Source organism: Balaenoptera musculus, chromosome 4 (assembly GCF_009873245.2).
Source record: "Balaenoptera musculus isolate JJ_BM4_2016_0621 chromosome 4, mBalMus1.pri.v3, whole genome shotgun sequence".
NCBI lineage: Eukaryota > Metazoa > Chordata > Mammalia > Artiodactyla > Balaenopteridae > Balaenoptera > Balaenoptera musculus.
In genome coordinates, this window is record NC_045788.1 from 11,337,443 (window position 1) to 11,360,069 (window position 22,627).

Genomic DNA, 22,627 nt, shown 5'->3' on the forward strand with positions numbered 1-22,627 from the left:
GTCTGCTCACCCGCCGGGGCGAGTTGGGGCTGGGAGCTGAGGCTCGGGCTTCAGAGGTCAGACCCCAGGGAGAGGACTGGGGTTGGCTGCGTGAACACAGCCTGAAGGGGACTAGTGCACCACAGCTAGCCGGGAGGGAGTCTGGGGAAAGTCTGGACCTGCCTAAGAGTCAAGAAACCATTGTTTCGGGGAGCGTGAGAGGAGGGGATTCAGAGCACTGCCTAAATGAGCTCCAGAGATGGGCGTGAGCTGCGACTACCAGCACAGACACCAGAGATGGGCATGAAACACTAAGGCTGCTGCTGCAGCCACCAAGAACCCTGTGTGCAAGCACAGGTCACTATCCACACCTCCCCTGCCAGGAGACTGTGCAGCCCGCCACTGCCAGGGTCCCGTGATCCAGGGACAACTTCCCTAGGAGAACACATGGTGCACCTCAGGCAGTTGCAATGTCACGCCGGCCTCTGCGGCTAGAGGCTCACACCTCATTCCGTACCCCTCCCTCCCCCTGGCCTGAGTGAGCCAGAGCCCCCTAATCAGCCGCTCCTTTAACCGTCTCCTGTCTGGGCAAAGAACAGGTGCCACAGGGTGACCTACATGCAGAGGCAGGGCGAAATCCAAAGCTGAACCCCAGGAGCTGTGCAAAAAAAGAAGAGAAAGGGAAATTTCTATGTGCAGCCTCAGGAGCAGTGAATTAAATCTCCACAATCAACTTGATGTACCCTGCCTCTGTGGAATACCTGAAGAGACAACTAATCATCCCAAATTGAAGCAGTGGACTTTGGGAGCACTATAGACTTGGGGTTTGCTGTATGTGACTGACCAGTTCTGATTTCTATGTTAATCTTAGTTTAATTTTTAACACTTGTTATCATTGGTGGATTTGTTTATTGGTTTGGTTGCTCTCTTCCTTTTTTTCCCTCTTCTTTTTTTTTTTTTTTACTTTTAATAATTAAAAAAATTTTTTATTTTAATAACATTATTTCATTATATTTTACTTTCTTTCTTTCTTCTTCTCTCCCTTTTCTTCTGAGCCGTGTGGCTCACAGGGTCTTGGTGCTCTGGCCGGCTGTCAGGCCTGAGCCTCTGAGGTGGGAGAGCTGAGTTCAGAACATTGGACCACCCAGCCCCAAGTAATATAAATTGGTGAGAGCTCTCTCAGATATCTATGGCTCAACAATAAGACCTAGCTCCACTCAACAACGAGCAGCCTCCAGTGTTGGACACCCCATGCCAAACAACTAGCAAGATGGGAACACAAACCCACCCATTAGCAGAGAGGATGCTTAAAATCATACTAAGTTCACAGACACCCCCAAACACTCTACTAGATATGGTCCTGCCCACAAGAAAGACAAGATCCAGCCTCATCCACCAGAACACAGGCACCAGTCCCCTCCACCAGGAAGACTACACAACCCACTGCAACAACCTTACCCACCAGAGGCATTTGCCAAAAACAACGGGAACTACAAACCTGCAGCCTGCAAAAAGGAGACCCCAAACACAGTAAGTAAAGCAAAATGAGAAGACAGAGAAATATGCAGAATATGAAGGAACAAGGTAAAAACCCACCAGACCAAACAAATGAAGAGGAAATAGGCAGTCAACCTGAAAAAGAATTCAGAGTAATGATAGTAAAGATGATCCAAAATCTTGGAAATAGAATGGAGAAAATACAAGATACGTTTAACAAGGACCTAGAAGAACTAAAGAGCAAACAAACAACGATGAACAACACAATAAATGAAATTAAAAATTCTCTAGAAGGAATCAATAGCAGAATAACTGAGGCAGAAGAACAGATAAGTGACCTGGAATATAAAAGAGTGGAAATAATTTCCTCAGAGCAGAATAAAGAAAAAAGAATGAAAAGAATTGAGGACAGTCTCAGAGACCTCTGGGACAACATTAAATGCACCAACATGGGAATTATAGGAGTCCCAGAAGAAGAAGAGAAAAAAAAGGGACTGAGAAAATATTTGAAGAGTTTAGAGTGGAAAACTTCCCTAATATGGGATAGGAAATAGTCAATCAAGTCCAGGAAGCACAGAGAGTCCCATACAGTATAAATCCAAGGAGAAACACACCAAGACATATTAATCAAACTATCAAAAATTAAATACAAAGAAAAAATATTAAAAGCAGCAAGGGAAAAACAACAAATAACATACAAGGGAATCCCCATAAGGTTAAAGCTGATCTTTCTGCAGAAACTCTGCAAGCCAGAAGGGAGTGGAAGGACATATTTAAAGTGATGAATAGGAAAAACCTACAACCAAGATTACTCTACCCAGCAAGGATCTCATTCAGATTTGACACAGATTTTAAAAACTTTATATACAAGCAAAAGCTAAGAGAATTCAGCACCACCAAGCCAGCTTTACAACAAATGCTAAAGAAGCTTCTCTAGGCAGGAAACACAAGATAAGGAAAAGACCTACAATAACAAATCCAAAACAACTAAGAAAATGGTAACAGGAACATAGATATCGATAACTACCTTAAATGTAAATGGATTAAATGATCCAACCAAAAGACATAGACTGGCTGAATGGATACCAAATCAAGACCTGTATATATGCTGTCTACAAGGGACCCACTTTAGACCTAGGGACACATACAGACTGAAAGTGAGGGGATGGAAAAAGATATTCCATGCAAAGGGAAATCAAAAGAAAGCTGGAGTAACAATTCTCATAAGAGAGAAAATAGATTTTAAAATAGACTATTAAAAGAGACAAAGAAGAACACTACATAATGATCAAGGGATCAGTCCAAGAAGAAGATCTAACAATTGTAAATATTTATGCATCCAAAATAGGAACACCTCAATACATAAGGCAAATGCTAGCAGCCATACAAGTGAAAATTGACAGTAACACAATAATAGTAGGGGACTTTAACACCCCATTTGCACCAATGGACAGATCATCCAAAATGAAAATAAAAAAGGAAACACAAGCTTTAAATGATAGATTAAACAAGATGGATTTAATTGATATTTATAGGACATCCCATCCAAAAACAGCAAAATACACTTTCTTCTCAAGTACTCATGGAATATTCTCCAGGACAGATCATATCTTGGGTCACAAATCAAGCCTTGGTAAATTTAAGAAAATTGAAATCATATCAAGTATCTTTTCCGACTACAATGTTATGAGACTAGATATCAATTACAGGAAAAAACTGTAAAAAATACGAACACACGGAGACTAAACAATACGCTACTAAATAACCAAGAGATCACTGAAGAAATCAAAGAGGATACCAAAAAATACCTAGAGACTAATGACAATGAAAACACAATGATGCAAAAACTAGGGAATGCAGCAAAAGCAGTTCTAAGACAGAAGTTTATGGCAATACAATCCTACCTCAAGAAACAAGAAAAATCTCAAACAAACAACCTAACTTTACACTTAAAGCAATTAGAGAAAGAAGGACAAAAAAACCCCAGAGTTAGCAGAAGGAAAGATATCATAAAGATCAGGTCAGAAATACATAAGAAAGAAATGAAGTAAACGATAGCAAAGATCAATAAAACTAAAAGCTGGTTCTTTGAGAAGATAAACAAAATTGATAAACCATTACCCAGACTCATCAAGAAAAAAGGGAGAAGACTCACCTCAACAGAATCAGAAATGAAAAAGGAGAAGTAACAACTGACACTGCAGAAATACAAAGGATCATGAGAGATTACTACGAGCAACTATATACCAATAAAATGGACAACCTGGAAGAAATGGACAAATTCTTAGAAAAGCACAACCTTCCAAGACTGAACCAGGAAGAAATAGAAAACATGAACGGACCAATCACAAGCACTGAAATTGAAATTGTGATTAAAAATCTTCCAACCAACAAAAGCCCAGGACCAGATGACTTCACAGGTGAATTCTATCAAACAATTACAGAAGAGCTAACACCTATCCTTCTCAAACTCTTCCAAAATATTGCAGGGGGAGGAACACTCGCAAACTCATTCTACGAAGCCACCATCACCCTGATACCAAAACCAGACAAAGATGTCACAAAGAAAGAAAACTACAGGCCAATATCACTGATGAACATAGATGCAAAAATCCTCAACAAAATACTAGCAAAGAGAATCCAACAGCACATTAAAAGGATCATACACCATGATCAAGTGGGGTTTATCCCAGGAATGCAAGGATTCTTCAATATACGCAAATCAATCAACGTGATACACCATATTAACAAATTGAAGGAGAAAAACCATATGATCATCTCAATAGATGCAGAGAAAGCTTTCGACAAAATTCAACACCCCTTTATAATAAAAGCCCTGCAGAAAGTAGGCATAGAGGGAAGTTTCCTCAACATAATAATGGCCATATATGACAAACCCACAGCCAACATTGTCCTCAATGGTGAAAAACTGAAACCATTTCCACTAAGATCAGGAACAAGACAAGGTTGCCCACTCTCACCACTATTATTCAACATAGTTTTGGAAGTGTTAGCCACAGCAATCAGAGAAGAGAAAGAAATAAAAGGAATCCAAATCGCAAAAGATAAAGTGAAGCTGTCACTGTTTGCAGATGACATGATACTATACATAGAGAATCCTAAAGATGCTACCAGAAAACTCCTAGAGCTAATCAATGAATTTGGTAAAGTAGCAGGATACAAAAGTAATGCACAGAAATCTCTTGCATTTCTATACACTAATGACGAAAAATCTGAAAGTGAAATTAAGAAAACACTCCCGTTTACCATTGCAACAAAAAGAATAAAATATCTAGGAATAAACTTACCTAAGGAGACAAAAGACCTGTATGCAGAAAATTATAAGACACTGATGAAAGAAATTAAAGATGATACAAATAGATGGAGAGGTATACCACGTTCTTGGATAGGAAGAATCAACTTTGTGAAAATGACTCTACTACCCAAAGCAATCTACAGATTCAATGCAATCCCTATCAAACTACCACTGGCATTTTTCACAGAACTAGAACAAAAAACTTCACAATTTGTATGGAAACACAAAAGACCCCGAATAGCCAAAGCAATCTTGAGAACGAAAAATGGAGCTGGGGGAATCAGGCTCCCTGACTTCAGACTATATTACAAAGCTACAGTAATCAAGACAGTTTGGTACTGGCACAAAAACAGAAATATAGATCAATGGAACAGGATAGAAAGCCCAGAGATAAACCCACACACATATGGTCACCTTATCTTTGATAAAGGAGGCAAGCATATACAGTGGAGAAAAGACAGCCTCTTCAATAAGTGGTGCTGGGAAAATTGGACAGCTGCATGTAAAAGATTGATATTAGAACACTCCTTAACACCATACACAAAAATAAACTCAAAATGAATTAAAGACCTAAATGTAAGGCCAGACAGCCAGACACTATAAAACTCTTAGAGGAAAACATAGGCAGAACACTCTATGACATAAATCACAGCAAGATCCTTTTTGACCCAACTCCTAGAGAAATGGAAATAAAAACAAAAATGAGACCTAATGCAACTTAAAAGCTTTTGCACAGTAAAGGAAACCATAAACAAGACAAAAAAGACAACCCTCAGAATGGGAGAAAATATTTGCAAATGAAGCAACTGACAATGGATTAATCTCCAATATATACATGCAGCTCATGCAGCTCGATATCAAATAAACAAACAACCCAATCCAAAAATGGGCAGAAGACCTAAATTGACATTTCTCCAAAGAAGATATACAGATTGTCAACAAACATATGAAAGGATGCTCAACATGACTAATTATTAGAGAAATGCAAATCAAAACTACAATGAGGTATCACCTCACACCAGTCAGAATGGCCATCATCAAAACATCTACAAACAGTAAATGCTGGAGAGGGTGAGGAGAAAAAGGAACCCTCTTGCACTGTTGGTGGGAATGTAAATTGATACAGCCACTATGGAGAACAGTATGGAGGTTCCTTAAAAAACTAAAAATGGAACTACCATATGACCCAACAATCCCAATACTGGGCATATACCCTGAGAAAACCATAGTTCAAAAAGAGTCATATACCACAATGTTCATTGCAGCTCTATTTACAATAGCCAGGACATGGAAGCAACCTAAGTGTCCATCATCGGATGAATGGATAAAGAAGATGTGGCACATATATACAATGGAATATTACTGAGCCATAAAAAGAAACGAAATTGAGTTATTTGTAGTGAGGTGGATGGACCTAGAGACTGTCATACAGAGTGAAGTTAGTCAGAAAGAGAAAAACAAATACTGTGTACTAACACATATATATGGAATCTAAAAAAAAAAAAAAATGTTCTGATGAACCTAGGGGCAGGACAGGAATAAAGACACAGACGTAGAGAATGGACTTGAGGACACGGGGAGGGGGAAGGTTAAGCTGGGACAAAGTGAGAGAGTGGCATGGACATATATACACTACCAAATGTAAAATAGATAGCTAGTGGGAAGTAGTCACATAGCACAGGGAGATCAGCTAGGTGCTCTGTGACCATGTAGAGGGGTGGGATAGGGAGGGTGGAGAGAGATGCAAGAGGGAGGAGATATGGGGATATATGTATCCGTATAGCTGATTCACTTTGTTATACAGCAGAAACTAACACAATAATGTAAAGCAATTATACTCCAATAAAGATGTTAAAAAAAAGTTGCAAGTTTTGTAGCTATTCCAATTCAGTTGAATTAGGTTGTTTTCCAACCAGCAGAATAGCAGATGGAAGAGCTGAGCTGAGTAGAAAAGTCAACATAGTGTCCTGAACACGAGGCAAATACAGAGGGCAGTAACGGGGGACCAGGCCGTGTTGAAATAGGAAGAAAGCTCAGCAGCATTGACTCCTACCCTAAACTCTGTTGTTGAGGAAATAGGCCAGAGGCTTGTCCAAGGCCACACAGCCAATTCTGGCAGACCAAGGACTAGGACCCGAGTTCCCGACACCTAGTCTGTTAGTGCTGCGTAGAACTTTTCCTGTGAACCAGTCCTTTGTACAAACTTGAGGGTATGTTTGAATTTATTTGAAGTCTTTCATACTACCTTTAAAATTCTCATCAATTCTTCATTAGATAACACACTTCAGCCATGCTTCCTGTGGTTTAAAAATAATGTACACCAACTTAGCCTCTCCCCACAACTCTTGGAGTAAAGTCGATGTTCCTGTGTTACTCCAGTCTTCTCCCATCTCCTGGAGCACTGCTGTGGATCCTGGTTTCAGAAGCCTTCCAGATTGCCTCATGTGATTTCCAGTAAAGCTCTTAATGTGTCATATCCATGCTGACATTGTTCTCTCTAATCCTCGGTGATTTATTAGGTCCATTTTGTTTAGTTGATACTCAGATCTGATGACCGTGTGGAGTGGATCTGAATGTTGGATGTTGGCAACTCTCCACTCACTGTTCTTGTCAGCCTCCTCCATCTGTCAGGGAGTTCCAGGGTTTCAGATACGCTTCCCACTGGAATGCGTTTTCTCAAGTGTCTGGGGGGGTAGGGGCATTGAGAAGAATTCATAAATAACCACTGCCTACCTCTGGGCATTTATCTTGCTGTTCCTCCACACCGTAACGCTTTTCCCTGCTTCTTTGCCAGGTAAGGATCCTACTCATTCTCTCAAAAGTGCCAGATGCCATTATCTTCATCAGGTTCCTTTTATTCATTCCTTTTGAAATGAATCTCCTCTTCCTGTGTTCCCAAAATATGTTACTGATCTCTTTCTTTCTTGAACATTATTTGTCTATCCTTCCACTTAGGTTTTTAAGCTCTTTGAAGGTGTGGCTGTGTCATTTTTGCGTCTCCAAATGGCTTAAGACTTTTACCTAGTAGCCATTTCATCGGTCTTTGTTGATTTGAATTTCTAAGTCAGAAAAAAGCCTAAATTTAGCTGGCTTTTGGCATGGAAGACTTAGGAATGTTCCCATGTTTGTTTCGTGTTACATTAGCATAAATGAAAGTTCCACTCTTTATATTTCTTTCCCCACAAGGGTTTTTCCATCAAGGAGGCTCAGGTGAGGGACCATGTTTGGGATGCGCTGCAATCCTAAACAGGAAGAGTGAATGATCTGTAAGGAGTGTATGTTACAGAATGTTCTTTTCCAGAGTAGACCCTGCCCGTTCTCTGTCCCCAAGGGTGGGCACGACATCTTCGTATCCTGAGCACCTTGCTACCAGAGGAGGGTCCAGGTCGGCTTGGCCCTGGCCACAGCAATGCAGGAGGTGGGGCTGACCCTCAGGGAGGTGATGTCCTACATGCTTTGACAGAGTGGACAACGAGATGGCCATGACTAAGCTTAGATATCCAGCTCTTTGCAAACCACACCTCAACTCCTGAGAGAAATCATCTGAAAGCTTTCCTAATCTCATTATGAGGTGGAAACCTTGAAAATAGTCTGTGTTAGCCAGGGCAGGTTGACTGTGAAACCATTCATGCCCAAGTCTCAGGGGCTCAACACCAGGAAGTGTTATTTCTGCATCTGTCACCAGCGATGTGGGTCCTTGGGTGTGTGGGTGAAGGAAAGGGGTGCTTTGTTGCATTCAGGACCTGAGCTCCTTCTGTCAGTGGCCCCAACATGGTCGAGGGCCTCAAGACCTTTTCTGGATCCTCGACATCTGGCTGGCAGAGGAGGCAGTGGAGCTTAGTGCATGCCCTGGAAATGGCATTCATCACTTCCACCTACACATTGTTGGCTAGATCCCGGTCATATGGTCCAACTAACTGCAAGGGAGGGTGGGAAATGTAGTCTAGTCATGACCCTCAGAAGAAGAGAGAATGGGTTTGTTGATTATCTAGCCAGTTATCACATGGATCTTGTTGGATTTATTACTGTTAATATTATTTGTCTTTTAAACCTGATATCAGTTATTAAATTAATCATAATTGGAAAGGTTTGGTGAAGGAGATAAACAGATTTGCCATCCCTACAAAGCCTTCCCTGATTCCCCCTCACTCTTCCCAGCTCTGAACACCAGGAATACTCTAGAGAGGCCTCCCTGGCGGTCTCTGCCTCTCTCTATCCTCATGGTTTAGGGCCTAGATCTATGACCGCATCCTTGAAGGGTCTGCATGTTCATGGTTAATAACGCCCATCACATGGCATCACATACCATGGACAGTCACTAAACATTTACAGAATTTATAAATGACTGAAGCCTCAACTTCCTTACCCTCATTCCAACATAACCTGATGTTTGCTGAGTTTTACACACATTGGGAGTCTGAAGACCCACAGCTCCTGTGCCCACACCAATGGTAGTCCAGCCACCAGGTTAGGACTAGAGAACTAAGTGACTATAATAACTGGAATAGAAGTCCCAAATTATTTAGCCATAGAGAATTATATGTATTCTTTAAAAATAGCATATTAATATTTTTCTCATCTGAATTGGGAGATGCATGAAAAACATGGCCTGAGATTTAGTTCAGCTAACAATAACCTTGTGTATGTGTTGGCACTAGATGGATGGAACCAACAATTTTCATCTGTATGTCTGGGACACAGAGAACCAGCAGGACGTGGAGCACATGGCCCACTGCACTCTCTGCTATGGTAAGCCTGGATGGCATTGCTGATCAGACTGATGTCTTTAGAACAGGATGAATTAACTGGTGACCACAGGCCATTTCTGCTGCTCAGATGTGTATTTGTTTGGTATGTGAAGAACTTTAGAATTTGGGAATTTCCTATTAAGTCTGGATTTCTAGTTTTTCTTAGGGAGTCAGAATAATCTGAGGAATCCCAGACACTGCATTCCCTTGTGGCCACAGTCAGCCAGAGATGAGTGGTGCCAGCCCCCTTTGGAGGGGCGGGTGTCTGCTAGTGCCCCGCCCTCCCCTCCCCACCCCTTCCCTATCTTCTCAGCTCTGGCCTGCTCTGCTTACTTACCTGTACTGCCAGGCTCCTGTGGATGGCTGGGCTTGTGTTCCTTCCTCAGTGGCACCTTAGTGTAAAGGGAAGACCACTGAGCTAAGATCAAGAGTCCTGGTTTCTTGGCCTAGAACTTCCTTTGGCCATCATCGGGGTATTGGCAAGTTGTTCCCTGTCTCAGAGTCCCTGCTTCCATCACTGTATCCCACACTGGCCTGGGCCAGAAAGAACATGATGCTGAAACCCACACATGCCCACGTGTGAAGAGCTCTCATCCACACCCACATCACCCGGGGCCAGAGTGAGTCCTGTAGGCGAAAGCAAAAGGGGACTTAATAGTTCCCTTTACTGGATCCACACTAAGTCCTAACACTGCCATGAGAGATTTGGCTCTGAAAACTTGGTTGGGTCAAATACGGGAACTGCCATTTGTAGAGTATATTACAGCCAATGAACTGCTTTCCTGTCCATCGTCTTGTTTGACATGTGGTTTCTCTGGGCCTCCATCCCCCTCCTGCGGAAGCAAAAATCTAGCTGGGGTTTTTTGAGCCTGAGCTTTTACTACACACCAGGAACTGTTCTGAGCCCTTACATATACTAACTCATTTTAAAGTTATACTTCACAAACAACCTCATAAGGGAGGTACTATTATTATTATTATCATTATCGCCATCTGACATGAGGAAACTGAGGCTGTGGGAAAGCTGAGTAATCTGCCCCAGGTCACACACTCCCATAAGAGGTCGGGCCTGATTGAATCAGGCAGGGGTCTGTGAACCTAGTGATTAGGAAGCCGTATGGCCTAGTGGTTAGAAACATTTACCAAGGAATCAGATACTCTCAACTTTTCCTCCTGGGAAACAGGCACATTTATTTACAGTGCCCGTCTACTGGCAGAGTCAACCCAATGCAGGCAGCCCTCAGCAGTGGCTTTCCCTACTGAGCGCCTGGAATTGCGTGTCCATGGGAAGGGAAGGGACGCGTGGTAACTCCGCCTCTCCTCTGCAGATCAGTGCAGCCTGGCCCCGGAGTGCGGGCTGGGCGTGCCCAGGCTGCTGGCGGTGGACACGGACGTGGCCTTCGTGGTGGACATCTCCGTCAGTGTGGGCACTGACCTCTACCGCACAGTCTTGACTCTGGTGGACGCTGCGCTTGACGACCTGGAGGTGGCTGCGCAGCCGAGCGCGTCCCCCCGCGGGGCCCACACGGCCCTGGTGACACACACGACCCCCCATTTCTGGCCGGGCGCGGGGCGGCCACCTGTGCGCGAGGGCTTCCACCTGACCTCGTACGGCCGCCGGACGCAGATGCAGAGGCACGTCCGCGAGGCCGTGGACCATCCCCTTTGGGGAACGCCGGCCCTGGGCCACGCCCTGGAGTGGACGCTGGAGAAGGTGCTCCTGGCGGCCCCACTGTGCAGGAAAGCGCACATCCTCTTTACCATCGTGGCCAGCGAGACCAGCAGCTGGGACCGGGAGAAGCTAAGGACTCTGTCCCTGGAGGCCAAGTGCAAGGGCATCACTCTGTTTGTGCTGGCCTTGGGCCTGGGCGTGGGGACCCGCGAGCTGGAGGAGCTGGCCTGCGTGGCCAGCGCCCCCTCCAAACAGCACCTGCGGCACCTTGAGGGGATCTCGGACGCAGAGGCGGCCTATGCCTGGGGCTTCACGCGGGCCTTCCTGAACCTTCTAAAAAGTGAGCAGTTGGGGAGCCCTGAGGATGCCGGGTGGGGAGAGGAACGTACAGAGCCTGGCATATGGGTGAATGGGTGCCCATTGCACCTTCAATCTTGCTGAGGTGTAGGCAGCCCTGAATTCTCTGGGGGATCACCCAGGAAGCACACCACTTCCTGAAAACCCTGAGCTATGTTGCCCTGACACTGCCAAGCCTAGCGTTGGTTTCTTGTCTGGTGGCTGGGAGGCCTCAGGTTTGCACTGAACCTTTTGATTTTCTCATTTACCAGAATGAGGATTACAGTCTCTTCTCTATTTGTGAAGCCTACGTTCAAATACCTGCATGAAAGCACCACTGCTGTACACACATAAGAAATTGTTACTGTTATTGCTGTATCCAGTGATTCAGAATCCAGTGCTATAGAACAGTGCTTCTCAGATTTTAACATGCACATGCATTTCCTGGGGATCTAGTTAAAATTTGTATTCTGACTCAGTGGGTCTGAGCTAGGGCCTGAGAGTCTGCATTTTAAAAAAAATTTATTGAAGTGCAGTTGATTTACAAAGTTGTGTTTAATTTCTGTTGCAGGAAAGTGGAGAGTCTGCATTTTTAACAGGCTCCTGGTTGATGCTGATTACCACACCTTGAGTAGCAAGAGTCTTCAGGGACTTGCCAGGAAGTGAGGGAGACAGGACAGAAGTCCGGGGTCTCCCACTTCAGGTTGGCTAGATGAAGCCACCAGTGAAGGGCACTGTGACAGTGCATCTTGGCCAAAGTTCTTCCCTGCATCCTGTTCTAGTAGCCTCACTTCCAGTTGAACCAAGTTCATCGGCAACTGGTACCAAATCTGTATCCCTAGCATGATGATGGAGATGGTTAGGATTGGGGGTGGGTATTATCCTGGTCACATTTGCAGGAGTTTGTCTTGGGCTTTGTCCAGCTATGCATAGTCCACAACAACTCATGTGCGGGGTGCCTCCTTGTGACATGGGAGGCCTTCTTGCCCTCCTTGCTGGGAGACATTAGTTTCTCAGTTTCTCAGTTTATAAGCAGGTGTGACAACCCTGTTGGGATCCTTGAGGAACATCTGTCTGTTTGTCACTGAAGGAATAAAGGGAGTCTGATGGACATCTTAGAAGTAGAGACATAGCATTTGTGCTTCTGTAATTTGAGAGGTATGGACGTTAATGAATTGGTTCTAGTGCGACCTTTGCCACTAATGAGCTGTGTGATTCTAGAAAGGTCAGTGGACCACTCTGAACTTTAGATTCCTTACCTTTGCAAAAGATGGAGGGGAGAATTGTAATAGATGGCTGATGGCCTAGTGATTCTTTGAGGGAGATGGAGGCTAAAGGATTAGTTTTTTAGTCTGTTTTAATTTCACTTTATTTTTTATGTTTTATTACATTAGGTTGTATTTCATATTGTTCTATTCTTTTATGTTATTTTATTTTATATTGCTTATACAATAGGATGCATTTTATTCTCTTATTTTGCTTGTATTTTATTTGCTTTTATTTTTGTATTTATTTTATGCTTTGTTTGAATTTACATATTTTTGATTTTATGTCAATGGATTGTTTTTGTTTTTGTATTTTATTTTGTTACTCTTTATTTTGTTTTACTGTATATTTTACTTTATTTTATGCTTTACTTGACTTTATTTTGTGTCTTAAGTTTTATGTCTTAATGGTCTTTATGCTTTATTTTGCTTCATTTTTTCACTTCATTTTATTGTTGAGTTTCATATTATTTTATGCTTTATTTGATTTGATTTGATATTTTATTTTATTTTTAGGTAGAACGAACCAGTACCCACACCCAGAGCTCACTGAAGAATGTGGAGGCCTGAGCCGAGGGGACACCTTGCTGCAACCCATCCTGTCTGTCAAGAGGTAGGCTGAGGGCAGGGCTGGGCTCTGTTCCCTGTGGGGAACTGTCTCCCTCAGGTCACAGGCAAGCCAATCCTTGACTTGACTCCAACCATTGGGACCCAGATGCTCCTGTGTTTGACGACTCTGATATGGCTTGGTTTTTCTTTTCTTATTTTTCAATATTAAGAGTAATACAGGACCAATAAAAAAATTCAAAGAGCACATAAGTGTATAAGAGCAAACAATAACGATTTTCCATTCCACTGCATTCCCTATCCTCTAAACCCATATCCCAGCAGTAAAATTGATAACGCTAAACATATTATTCTGATACCTGTCCCAACACCTCTGCAAACCTAGGACAACAGCTGATGTGGTAACGAAGTCATCAGGAAATACCCAAGCCTGAAGCTCCCGTGCCCAGTGGCACCAGGTGGGACTCGCCCCCTCGTTCTCATGGTTTTTTGTTTCCATGCAGGTTGCCCAAGCGCCAGTTTGGCAAATCTGGCCTTGCTGATGATTTGGAAGCACTCGAAGCAACAGGCTCTTTTCTAGAGGAGAATAGAAAAGCCACGATGACATCTTTCACTCAGCAAGAAGCACTCGAAAACTATGAAAAGAGTGGCTACGATGCTGAAGAAAATGAACAAGAAAAGCCCACAAAACCAAAAGAAACAGGAAAAGAAAGAAATTTAGGCACTGCCTTTGGTAAAAACCCAACTACTCCTTGCTTCTTGGGTTGTATTTACTTTTTAAAATCTTTAGCATAAAAAAAAAAATTCCTGTGCACTGTGTTAGCCTGCAGACTTTGGCTTTCTACAAGCTTTCCTTGCAAATGCACAGATTCATGTATGCAGCTAAAGAAACTAGTTTAAGGAAACATATGAAGACTGACTTTTATCTGAGTGTAAAACTGGAGCTAATGGAAGCTGTCTCAGGGAGTGTTACAGAGTCTCACCCCATGCAGTGTCTGTACTTCCTTGTGGAGAAGCAATGACCTATTGTGGACGTGGTGAACGTACTTCTGACCCTGAGGGAAAATGCTCTAGCTTGTAGAAGGCTCCTTCATCTGTGAATGGCCACGTGTGTCCTGACCAAGTTTAAGAAACATTTTGGATCCATCTAAAACAACTGTAGCATCGATTTTGGATTACAGCCAATGCCATTGCCACCTCTTATGTGTGATCAACAAATTAAGCCAAACAGTAAACACATTAGAAAGAGATATGGCGGGATTTGATGCTGAAGTTTCTAAAAGGCAGGGAAAAGAGAGCTGAGAGACTTTCTAGTGAGTGGCGTGGTCAGTCCTGCTTAGATTAAATGGGAGGTCACCGCCCAGAGGTTTTGAATGTGCCTATATGGTTCTCTCTCTCGTGCTCTATCTAGGTGGCTATGGAACAGTTATTTTAATCTCTCTGTGGCTCAGTTTTCTGATCTGTAAAGTGGGGATTATGTGACTGCCTACCTCATGGGGTTGTTTTGAGAATAAAACTTGATAATTCTTATGTTTGCCACACAGTAAACATACAAGTTAGCTGTTAAGATGCTGATATGTCCTATCTCTTAGATTCCAAAGCAAACACATATCCAAAGGAAAGAAAAAAACCAGACAGACACAGGAATAGGCACTCCCAGCAGGGACAGTAACATTTCACTTTCTTAGGCTAAACAGTAAACACAGAAAATCTTGTCTTGTTGACTGTTATGTTTCTGGTATATAATGTATGCCAAGTATACTAAGGATTACTTTGGCTATAAATTAGAACCATCTGGGAATCTTTAAACATTCTCAATGCCCAGACCTCATCCCAGACCAATTCAATCAGAATCTCCGAGTGTGGGACTGACCCAGTGATTCCACTGAGCAACTGAGAGTGAGAAGCACGGCCTGAAGGAATATTTTCCCTCAAAATCAAGGCCAGTGGGATGAAAGAGAACTTCCTGGTGGTCGAATCCAATCATACTCACGGGGGCTTGAAGGTTTCCAGCATTTCCCACGTGCTCTGCTCCTCGGCTCTGGCTGGGTCCCTCTCCAGTCACATCCCAAAGCCGTCCTCAGCCTTCACTACCTCCTCACCCTCCTTCCCTCACGTCTCCTCCTCTAGCACTTTTTTTTTCAGAAATAAAGGTAGCCAAGTGCAAGCTCCTGCAACTCCCTGTGTTGCCCACAGCCTTCCTCCCTGCCCTCCAGTCAGAGGAAGGAGCTGTCTCTTGTCTTCAAGGGTGTACTGAATGCCAAGAAGGACCACAGAGCTCTGTCAGACCTCGCTGACTGGAGTGCCTCGGGCCTGGGCCACTCTTGCCCACTGCCTTCCTCTTCAAGCTCTCTTCTGTCTTGGCTTCAGAGACAACATTCTTTTTAAAATTTATTTTTTATTTATTTTATTGAAGTATAGTTGATTTACAATGTTCTGTTAATTTCTGCTGTACAGCAGTGTGACTCAGTTATATGTATATATATAGGGTTGGCTAAAAAGTTCATTCGGGTTTTCCAAAACAGCTTATGGAAAACCTGAACGAACTTTCTGGCCAACCCAATACACACACACACACACACACACACACACACACACACACACACACACACACACACACATACATACACAAAGAATGTGTATATATACACACCATAATGGAAAAGAATATGAAAAACAATGTGTGTATATATATATGTGTATATATATATATATATATAATGTGTATATAAATATATATATTCTGTTTCATATTCTTTTCCATTATGATTTATCACAGGATATTGAATATAGTTCCCTGTGCTATACAGTAGGACCTTGTTGTTTATTCATTCTATATATAATAGTTGGCATCTACTAACCCCAAACTCACAATCCATCCCTCCCCCACACCCCACCCCCAGCCTTGGCAACCACACATCTGTTCTCTAAGTCTGTGAGTCTGTTTCTGTTTTGTAGATAAGTTCATTTGTGTCATATTTTAGATTCCACATATAAGTGATATCATGTGGTATTTGTCTTTGTCTGACTGACTTCACTTAGCATGATAATCTCTAGGTCCATCCATGTTGCTGCAAATGGCATTATTTCATTCTTTTCTTTGGCTGGGTAGCATTCCATTGTATATATGTACCACATCTTCTTTATCCATTCATCTGTTGATGGATATTTAGGTTACTTCCATGTCTTGGCTATTATAAATAGTGTTGCTATGAATATTGGGGTGCATGTATCTCTTTGAATTATAGTTTTGCCCAGATATATGCCCAGGAGTGGGATTGCAGAATCAAATGGCAACTCTATTTTTAGTTTTTTGAGGAACCTCCATACTGTTCTCCATAGTGGCTGCATCAATTTCCATTCCCATCAACAGTGTAGGAGGGTTCCCTTTTCTCCACACCCTCTCCAGCATTTGTTATTTGTAGACTTTTTAATGATGGCTATTCTGACCAGTGTGAGGTGGTGCCTCACTGTAGTTTCGATTTGCATTTCAGAGACAACATCATTATCTTTTCTTCCACTTCTGACCAGCCCATCTTTGTGAGCTCCTCTCCCCAGGTCCATCCTCATAGGGGGATCCAGCTTTTATGAAGCCTGAAGTTTATACAACTTAGGGGGCCCTCTGTAAGAAAAAGAATACAAAATCATTGAAATTAAGGATGAAAGTAAATATTTATTTAGAAGAGGTATATGCACATAAGGGGCCCTGAAGCTTAGGCTTCATTAATTTCATGGTAAATCTGCAATGCCTTCCCTAGGTCCTGTCTTCAGACCTCAAAGCCGTCTACACACACTACCAGGCAACTTTTCCTACTGTGACTTCAACTATCCCCTCTGTATAAACGACTCAAAATCCATGTCTTCCACCTTTAACTCTCTCCTGAGCTGCAGACCAGAATGTTCAACTATCCTCCAGACTACATCATTGGACATGCCCACAGTCATCTCAAACCCAGTTAAGCAGACTGGCCTTGACTTTCCCATGGAACCTTCTCTCCTTTTATTCCTTTACTGGAAGGAACTACACTGGCCCAGAAATGGAAAGCCAAGCCCACACATCACTAGTTGTTCTCTGCTCCCCACCTGCACCCCCAACTGGAAACCAGATCTTGGCGTGGCACCCTCCTCAGCATCCCTCAGATTCATCCCCTTCTCCACATCTTCCCTCTTCATACCCTGCCATCCACCTCAAATGTAATTGCAGTGCCTTCTAACTGGTCTTGTTTCTTCCAGTTTGTCCTCTTCCCAATTGCATTCTGAAGACCATATTGTTTTTTCTAAAATGCAGATCTGGCCATGTGATTTCTCTTCTTCTGTGGTTCCCCCATTGTCACGAGATCATGTTTGGGTGCTTGGGTAGAGCACGAGGGCTTCTGCGTGGTCCTGAGGGTCTCACTGGCCACCACTGACCTGCATACACTTTTCATGCTATTGCGGTAGCCTTTCTACCCTGGTATTTACCCCATGTCCCCATGCCATCGTTCCCCTCACCTGCCTGTCTCTGCATCCTCTCCGCAGCGTCCATCTGGACCACATCTGCTCATCTTTTACTGCTCAGGCCAGTGTTACCCGGACTTGGAGCCCTCTCTGGCCCCAAGTAGTGTTGAGCTCCCACAGCCTCCCCATGCCCTTGCATCTCAGGCCGAGTTCTGCCGGAGCTCTGGCACATTTTGCTGCATCTATTTGTGGAGAATTAAATGAATGTCCTCTCTCTTCCCAGCAGCCAGGCTGGTCTTGATATATTTTCAATTTCAGTGTATCTCCAGAGTGCACAGATCTATTTTGTGGTTTTCTCCTCCCAATAGGGCTATGTTATAAGACGTACATCAGGAGAGAGAACCGGCCTCGGCAAAACAGCAGTTTCCCTGTCACTGCTCTCCATACCTTTCCAGCTCTCTTATCTCTCTCTCCCCTTTTCTTTCCTTCCTTCCTGGATTCCGTGGACTTGTTTCAGTAAAACTGACCCTGCTGCAGCGTTCTTCCGAAAAGGCAAAAGTTAATATTCATGGTAAAAATAACACCAAATGTAAAATTGGAGGCTATCAATAATTGTGTGGGTGAAATGGCCCCTGATACCATATCATACTGATAAAAAAATTAAGAGTCTGAGGCTTCCTGAGTGTTAGGTTACAAAGAACATCTTAGAGATTATTAGTTCAAAGCAGTAAGGATTTACTCACCCATAGCTGCACCACACTGGCTATTTCCATTTCAATTTCAATAATTTGAAATGGAATCAAATGAAAAATTTAGTTCCTTGGTTGCAGTAGCCACATTTCAAATGCCCAGCAGCCACATGGGCAGTGGCTACTGTATTGGACAGGGCAGATATAGAACATTTCCCTCATAGCAGCAAGTTCTACTGGACAGTGCTGCCCTAAGAAGTATAATCTAGAAGAAGCAAGCCCTGTTTGACTATCTCCCAGACTAAAGGCAATGGTGGGACTTCTAAAGACCAAAGCCATAAAGTGTCACTAGGAAAAGTGAGTGCTTTGTTTAAACTAGTCCTTGGCTTGTCCATTTGGAATCAGTTTGTAATGGTAGAGGTTGGTGCCAGCTGATTGCTGAGCCCCAAATCCATTTGTTGAACATACAGAGTAGAGTCAAAAGGTCACCACTGGAGCGTTTTTCTGTTGACACCCCCCTACTCCTGCCACGTTTTTGGAGAAGCATTTGCTCTGGCTTCTTCTCCTGGGCCCTCACTACTTGCTGTCTTACACCCTCCATGGAGTCATGAAACAGGCCAGTTCTGATGTGCTTGTTCAAGGCAGAAGACTATTCCCATGAATGTATCTCATTCTCTGAGGTCCAGCACATCTGGTCAACCCTTCAAGAAAACTGGTCTGTGCTGATTATACTAATGGGAGATGGGTAGGCAACTTCCTGCGAATGGACCATGAATTGCTTTCTGAAGACAATATCCTCTTTATTTGGAGGTGCTTAGAAGGCCCAGGGGAAACTATTTGGAAGATATCATCATTCTGTGCTGTAGGGCCGACCCAAGACAAGAATATTTTTCTCCGATATAGAGTGTGCCCAAGGAAATCTGTTCTCCATAGAAGGCAGAGGTTACAGACCTGGGTAAATTCATGTCTGATTTACAATTTAAAATAGGCATTCCAGATCTTGCTCTTGTTGTAACTTGTTGATTCTCAATGATATTTTCCAGGAACATCATGTTTTTCTTTTAACAGATAGCGTAACTTCTTGGGCTAGTGTCAGGGTACAGTGAATAATAAATTAGCTGGATTTGCTTAGACCATTAGAAGCCTGGAACATTTGGGGATTAGGCAAGGGATTGAGACAGTTTGAAAAAAAGAGGGAAATAAGCATAATAAGCAAGTGAGTAGTTCTCTTGAATTTTGTCAAATGCTTTTTCTTCATCTACTGAGATGATCATATGATTTTTATCCTTCATTCTGTTAATGTGGTGATCATGTTTATTGATTTGTATATGTTGAACCATCCTTGTATCCCAGGGAGAAATCCCACTTGATCATGGTATATGGTGATTTTAATGTGCTGTTGAATTTGGTTTGCTAGCATTTTATTGAGGAAAGCTTTATTGTTTCATTCATTCACTCATTACACATTGTCGGGTCTATGTGCCATATACTAGACACTGTGCAAAATAATATCTAACTGTATTGCCCCTTTCACATGTGTTTTGTGACACCTTACAACAAACTTGTGATGTAGCTTTTTTTTTTTTTTTTTTTTTTTTTAAATAGGGAGCATTTTCTTTTTTCAAATTTTATTTATTTATTTATTTTATTTATGGCTGTGTTGGGTCTTCCTTTCTGTGCGAGGGCTTTCTCTAGTTGTGGCAAGCGGGGGCCACTCTTCATCGCGGTGCGCGGGCCTCTCACTACCGCGGCCTCTCTTGTTGCGGAGCACAGGCTCCAGACGCGCAGGCTCAGTAATTGTGGCTCACGGGCCCAGTTGCTCCGCGGCATGTGGGATCTTCCCAGACCAGGGCTCGAACCCGTGTTCCCTGCATTGGCAGGCAGATTCTCAACCACTGCGCCACCAGGGAAGCCCTATAGCTTTTTTTTTTTAATATTTCTTTTATGATGGAGGAAATTGAGGCTCAGAGAGGGTAAGTTACTTGCTGAAGGTCACAGAGCCAGTTTTTGGCGAGTTTAGGATTCATTTTTAGGTCTGGAATGCCAAACCATTACTTCTTTTCTGTCATGCTCATGCAGGAAACTCAGCTCTCTCTGTATTCATTTTCTTGCAGGTCCTTGTTCCCTGGATCCAGTGGAAGGTGAGTGTCAGGATTATGTCCTGAAATGGTCCTATAATGAAAAGGAACAGGCTTGCCGACAGTTCTGGTATGGCGGCTGCGGGGGCAATGCCAACCGGTTTGAGACCAAGGGAGAATGTGAGGCTCGGTGTGTTCCAACTCCCCTGTAGAGGCAGGCAGAGCGTCAGTGCTGCTGCCTCTGTTTTAATAATTCATGAAATGGAGATAAACTTTCCTGAGACAGTGCCATTCAACTCATAAGCAATGAAGCCCATGCCACAACCTCAGAAGTAGGATTCCTCACCCTGTGAAGTTTTTCCTGCCAGCGAGAGCTTGGCCAGATGATTTGTAAAAGACTGCATTCTAGTAGTTTCAAAAAGGAACCAAAACGTTCCTGGAAGTTCTTTCAATGATTTAAAACTGAATGAAAAAGAAACTTGAACTTGACCTTACCTAAGAATTTTCTTGGCATTATAGCAAAAAGGAAATTTTCTTGACATTGTAAGTAAAACCTAATTTGGAAATGAGTTGAAACTTGATTTCCTTTTTTATCATTAAAAGAACATGGAAGCATTAGTAAAGTAGGGGTCTAGAAAAGGGGACATCTAATGTGAAGTTCATCCTTACAACCTAGCATAAAAATAAAGGCATTCTAGATTAAATCACTTGGTGTGAGACCATGTATGATACCACTCACTGCGATCTGTGTTATACTTTGTGAAGTAGCAGTTGTTGGAGAGGAAACAGCAGTGAGTTTGCTATGGGATGGATCCTTTGACTACAATGACTCTTATCCTCCAAAACTTGGTGATTCAACAATTCAGGCTAATCTTGTCAATACATATATAGAACTAAGGGTCTAGGTTTACCCTGGATAAAATATTTTGCGATATCGCATTGGCCAAAAAATTCTTTCCGGTTTTTCCATAACATCGTCTGGAAAAGCCTGAACGAACTTCTTGGCCAACCCAATAGATAGTGAGGATGATTGTAATTTTGCAAGAGCTTCTTCTGGCTCACAGCTCAGTTCTCCAGGCCTCTGAACTTGGGTTCAGCTTCAGGGCAGAACTGAACTACATTGAATTCTAGAGCTACCGGGTATTGAGGGTGCCTTGTGCGGGGCCTCTGGAGCATTCATGTATTAGCTCAGGTTGCCATGACAAAATACATAGACTGGGTGGCTTAAAGGACAGAAATTTATTTCTCACAGTTCTGGAGACTGCAAGTTCTAGATCAAGCTGTTGGCCATTTGGTTCCTGGTGAGAGCTCTCTTCCTCGGCTGCAGACAACTGCCTTCTCACTATGTCCTCAAATAGCCTTTCCTGTGTGGAGAGAGAAACAGAGACACAGGTAGAGGTCATTGTCTGATGACTCTTCTTATAAGGAGACTAATCCTATAGGATTAGGGCCCTACTATTATGGCCTCATTTAACCATAATTACCTCCTAAAGGCCATATCTCCAAGTACAAATACAGTCACATTGGAGGTTAGGGCTTCAACATACAAATTTGGGGCGGGACACAAACATCCGGTCCATGACAGATCACCAGCAGCTTGTGGTTGCCCCTAGGTACCCAGAGCGGAGCTTGCTTTCTGGCAAGTTCCTGGTTTAGTAATGAAAGCTGTGATTTCTAGAATCTCTTTGTTCCTCTTCTCAGCCCATTGACACTGCAAATGGAGTGGGAACAAGCTTTACCATAGAAACATGAGAATTTTAATCTATTGTTATGACAGTTATTTTATCTGATCACAAAAGGATAACTGTGTGTTTATGGTAATAAATTCATAAAACACAGAAATGTACATAGAAGAAATAACTATCACCTATCATCTTTTCTCCCAAAGGTAACCATTTTGGTATAACCCAGATTTTTTTTTTTTTAAAACAGATTGTTACTTTTATTTTATTTTATTTTTTGGCTGTGTTGTGGGTCTTCATTTCTGTGCGAGGGCTTTCTCCCGTTGCGGCGAGCGAGGGCCACTCTTCATCGCGGTGCGCG

The 22,627-nt window shown here is 42.9% G+C and overlaps 1 protein-coding gene across 1 annotated transcript in view; it reads left to right on the forward strand.

Annotated features, from left to right (window-relative positions):
- Nucleotides 1-20,796, forward strand: part of LOC118894494 (collagen alpha-4(VI) chain-like) — a 66,619-nt gene extending 45,823 nt beyond the window's left edge. Inside the window, 5 exon segments of the mRNA XM_036850800.1 lie at nt 9,451-9,541; nt 10,869-11,552; nt 13,330-13,426; nt 13,884-14,026; nt 20,621-20,796. Of these exon segments, the coding sequence (XP_036706695.1) occupies nt 9,451-9,541; nt 10,869-11,552; nt 13,330-13,426; nt 13,884-14,026; nt 20,621-20,796 (1,191 nt within the window).
- Nucleotides 20,797-22,627: the final 1,831 nt, after the last annotated feature.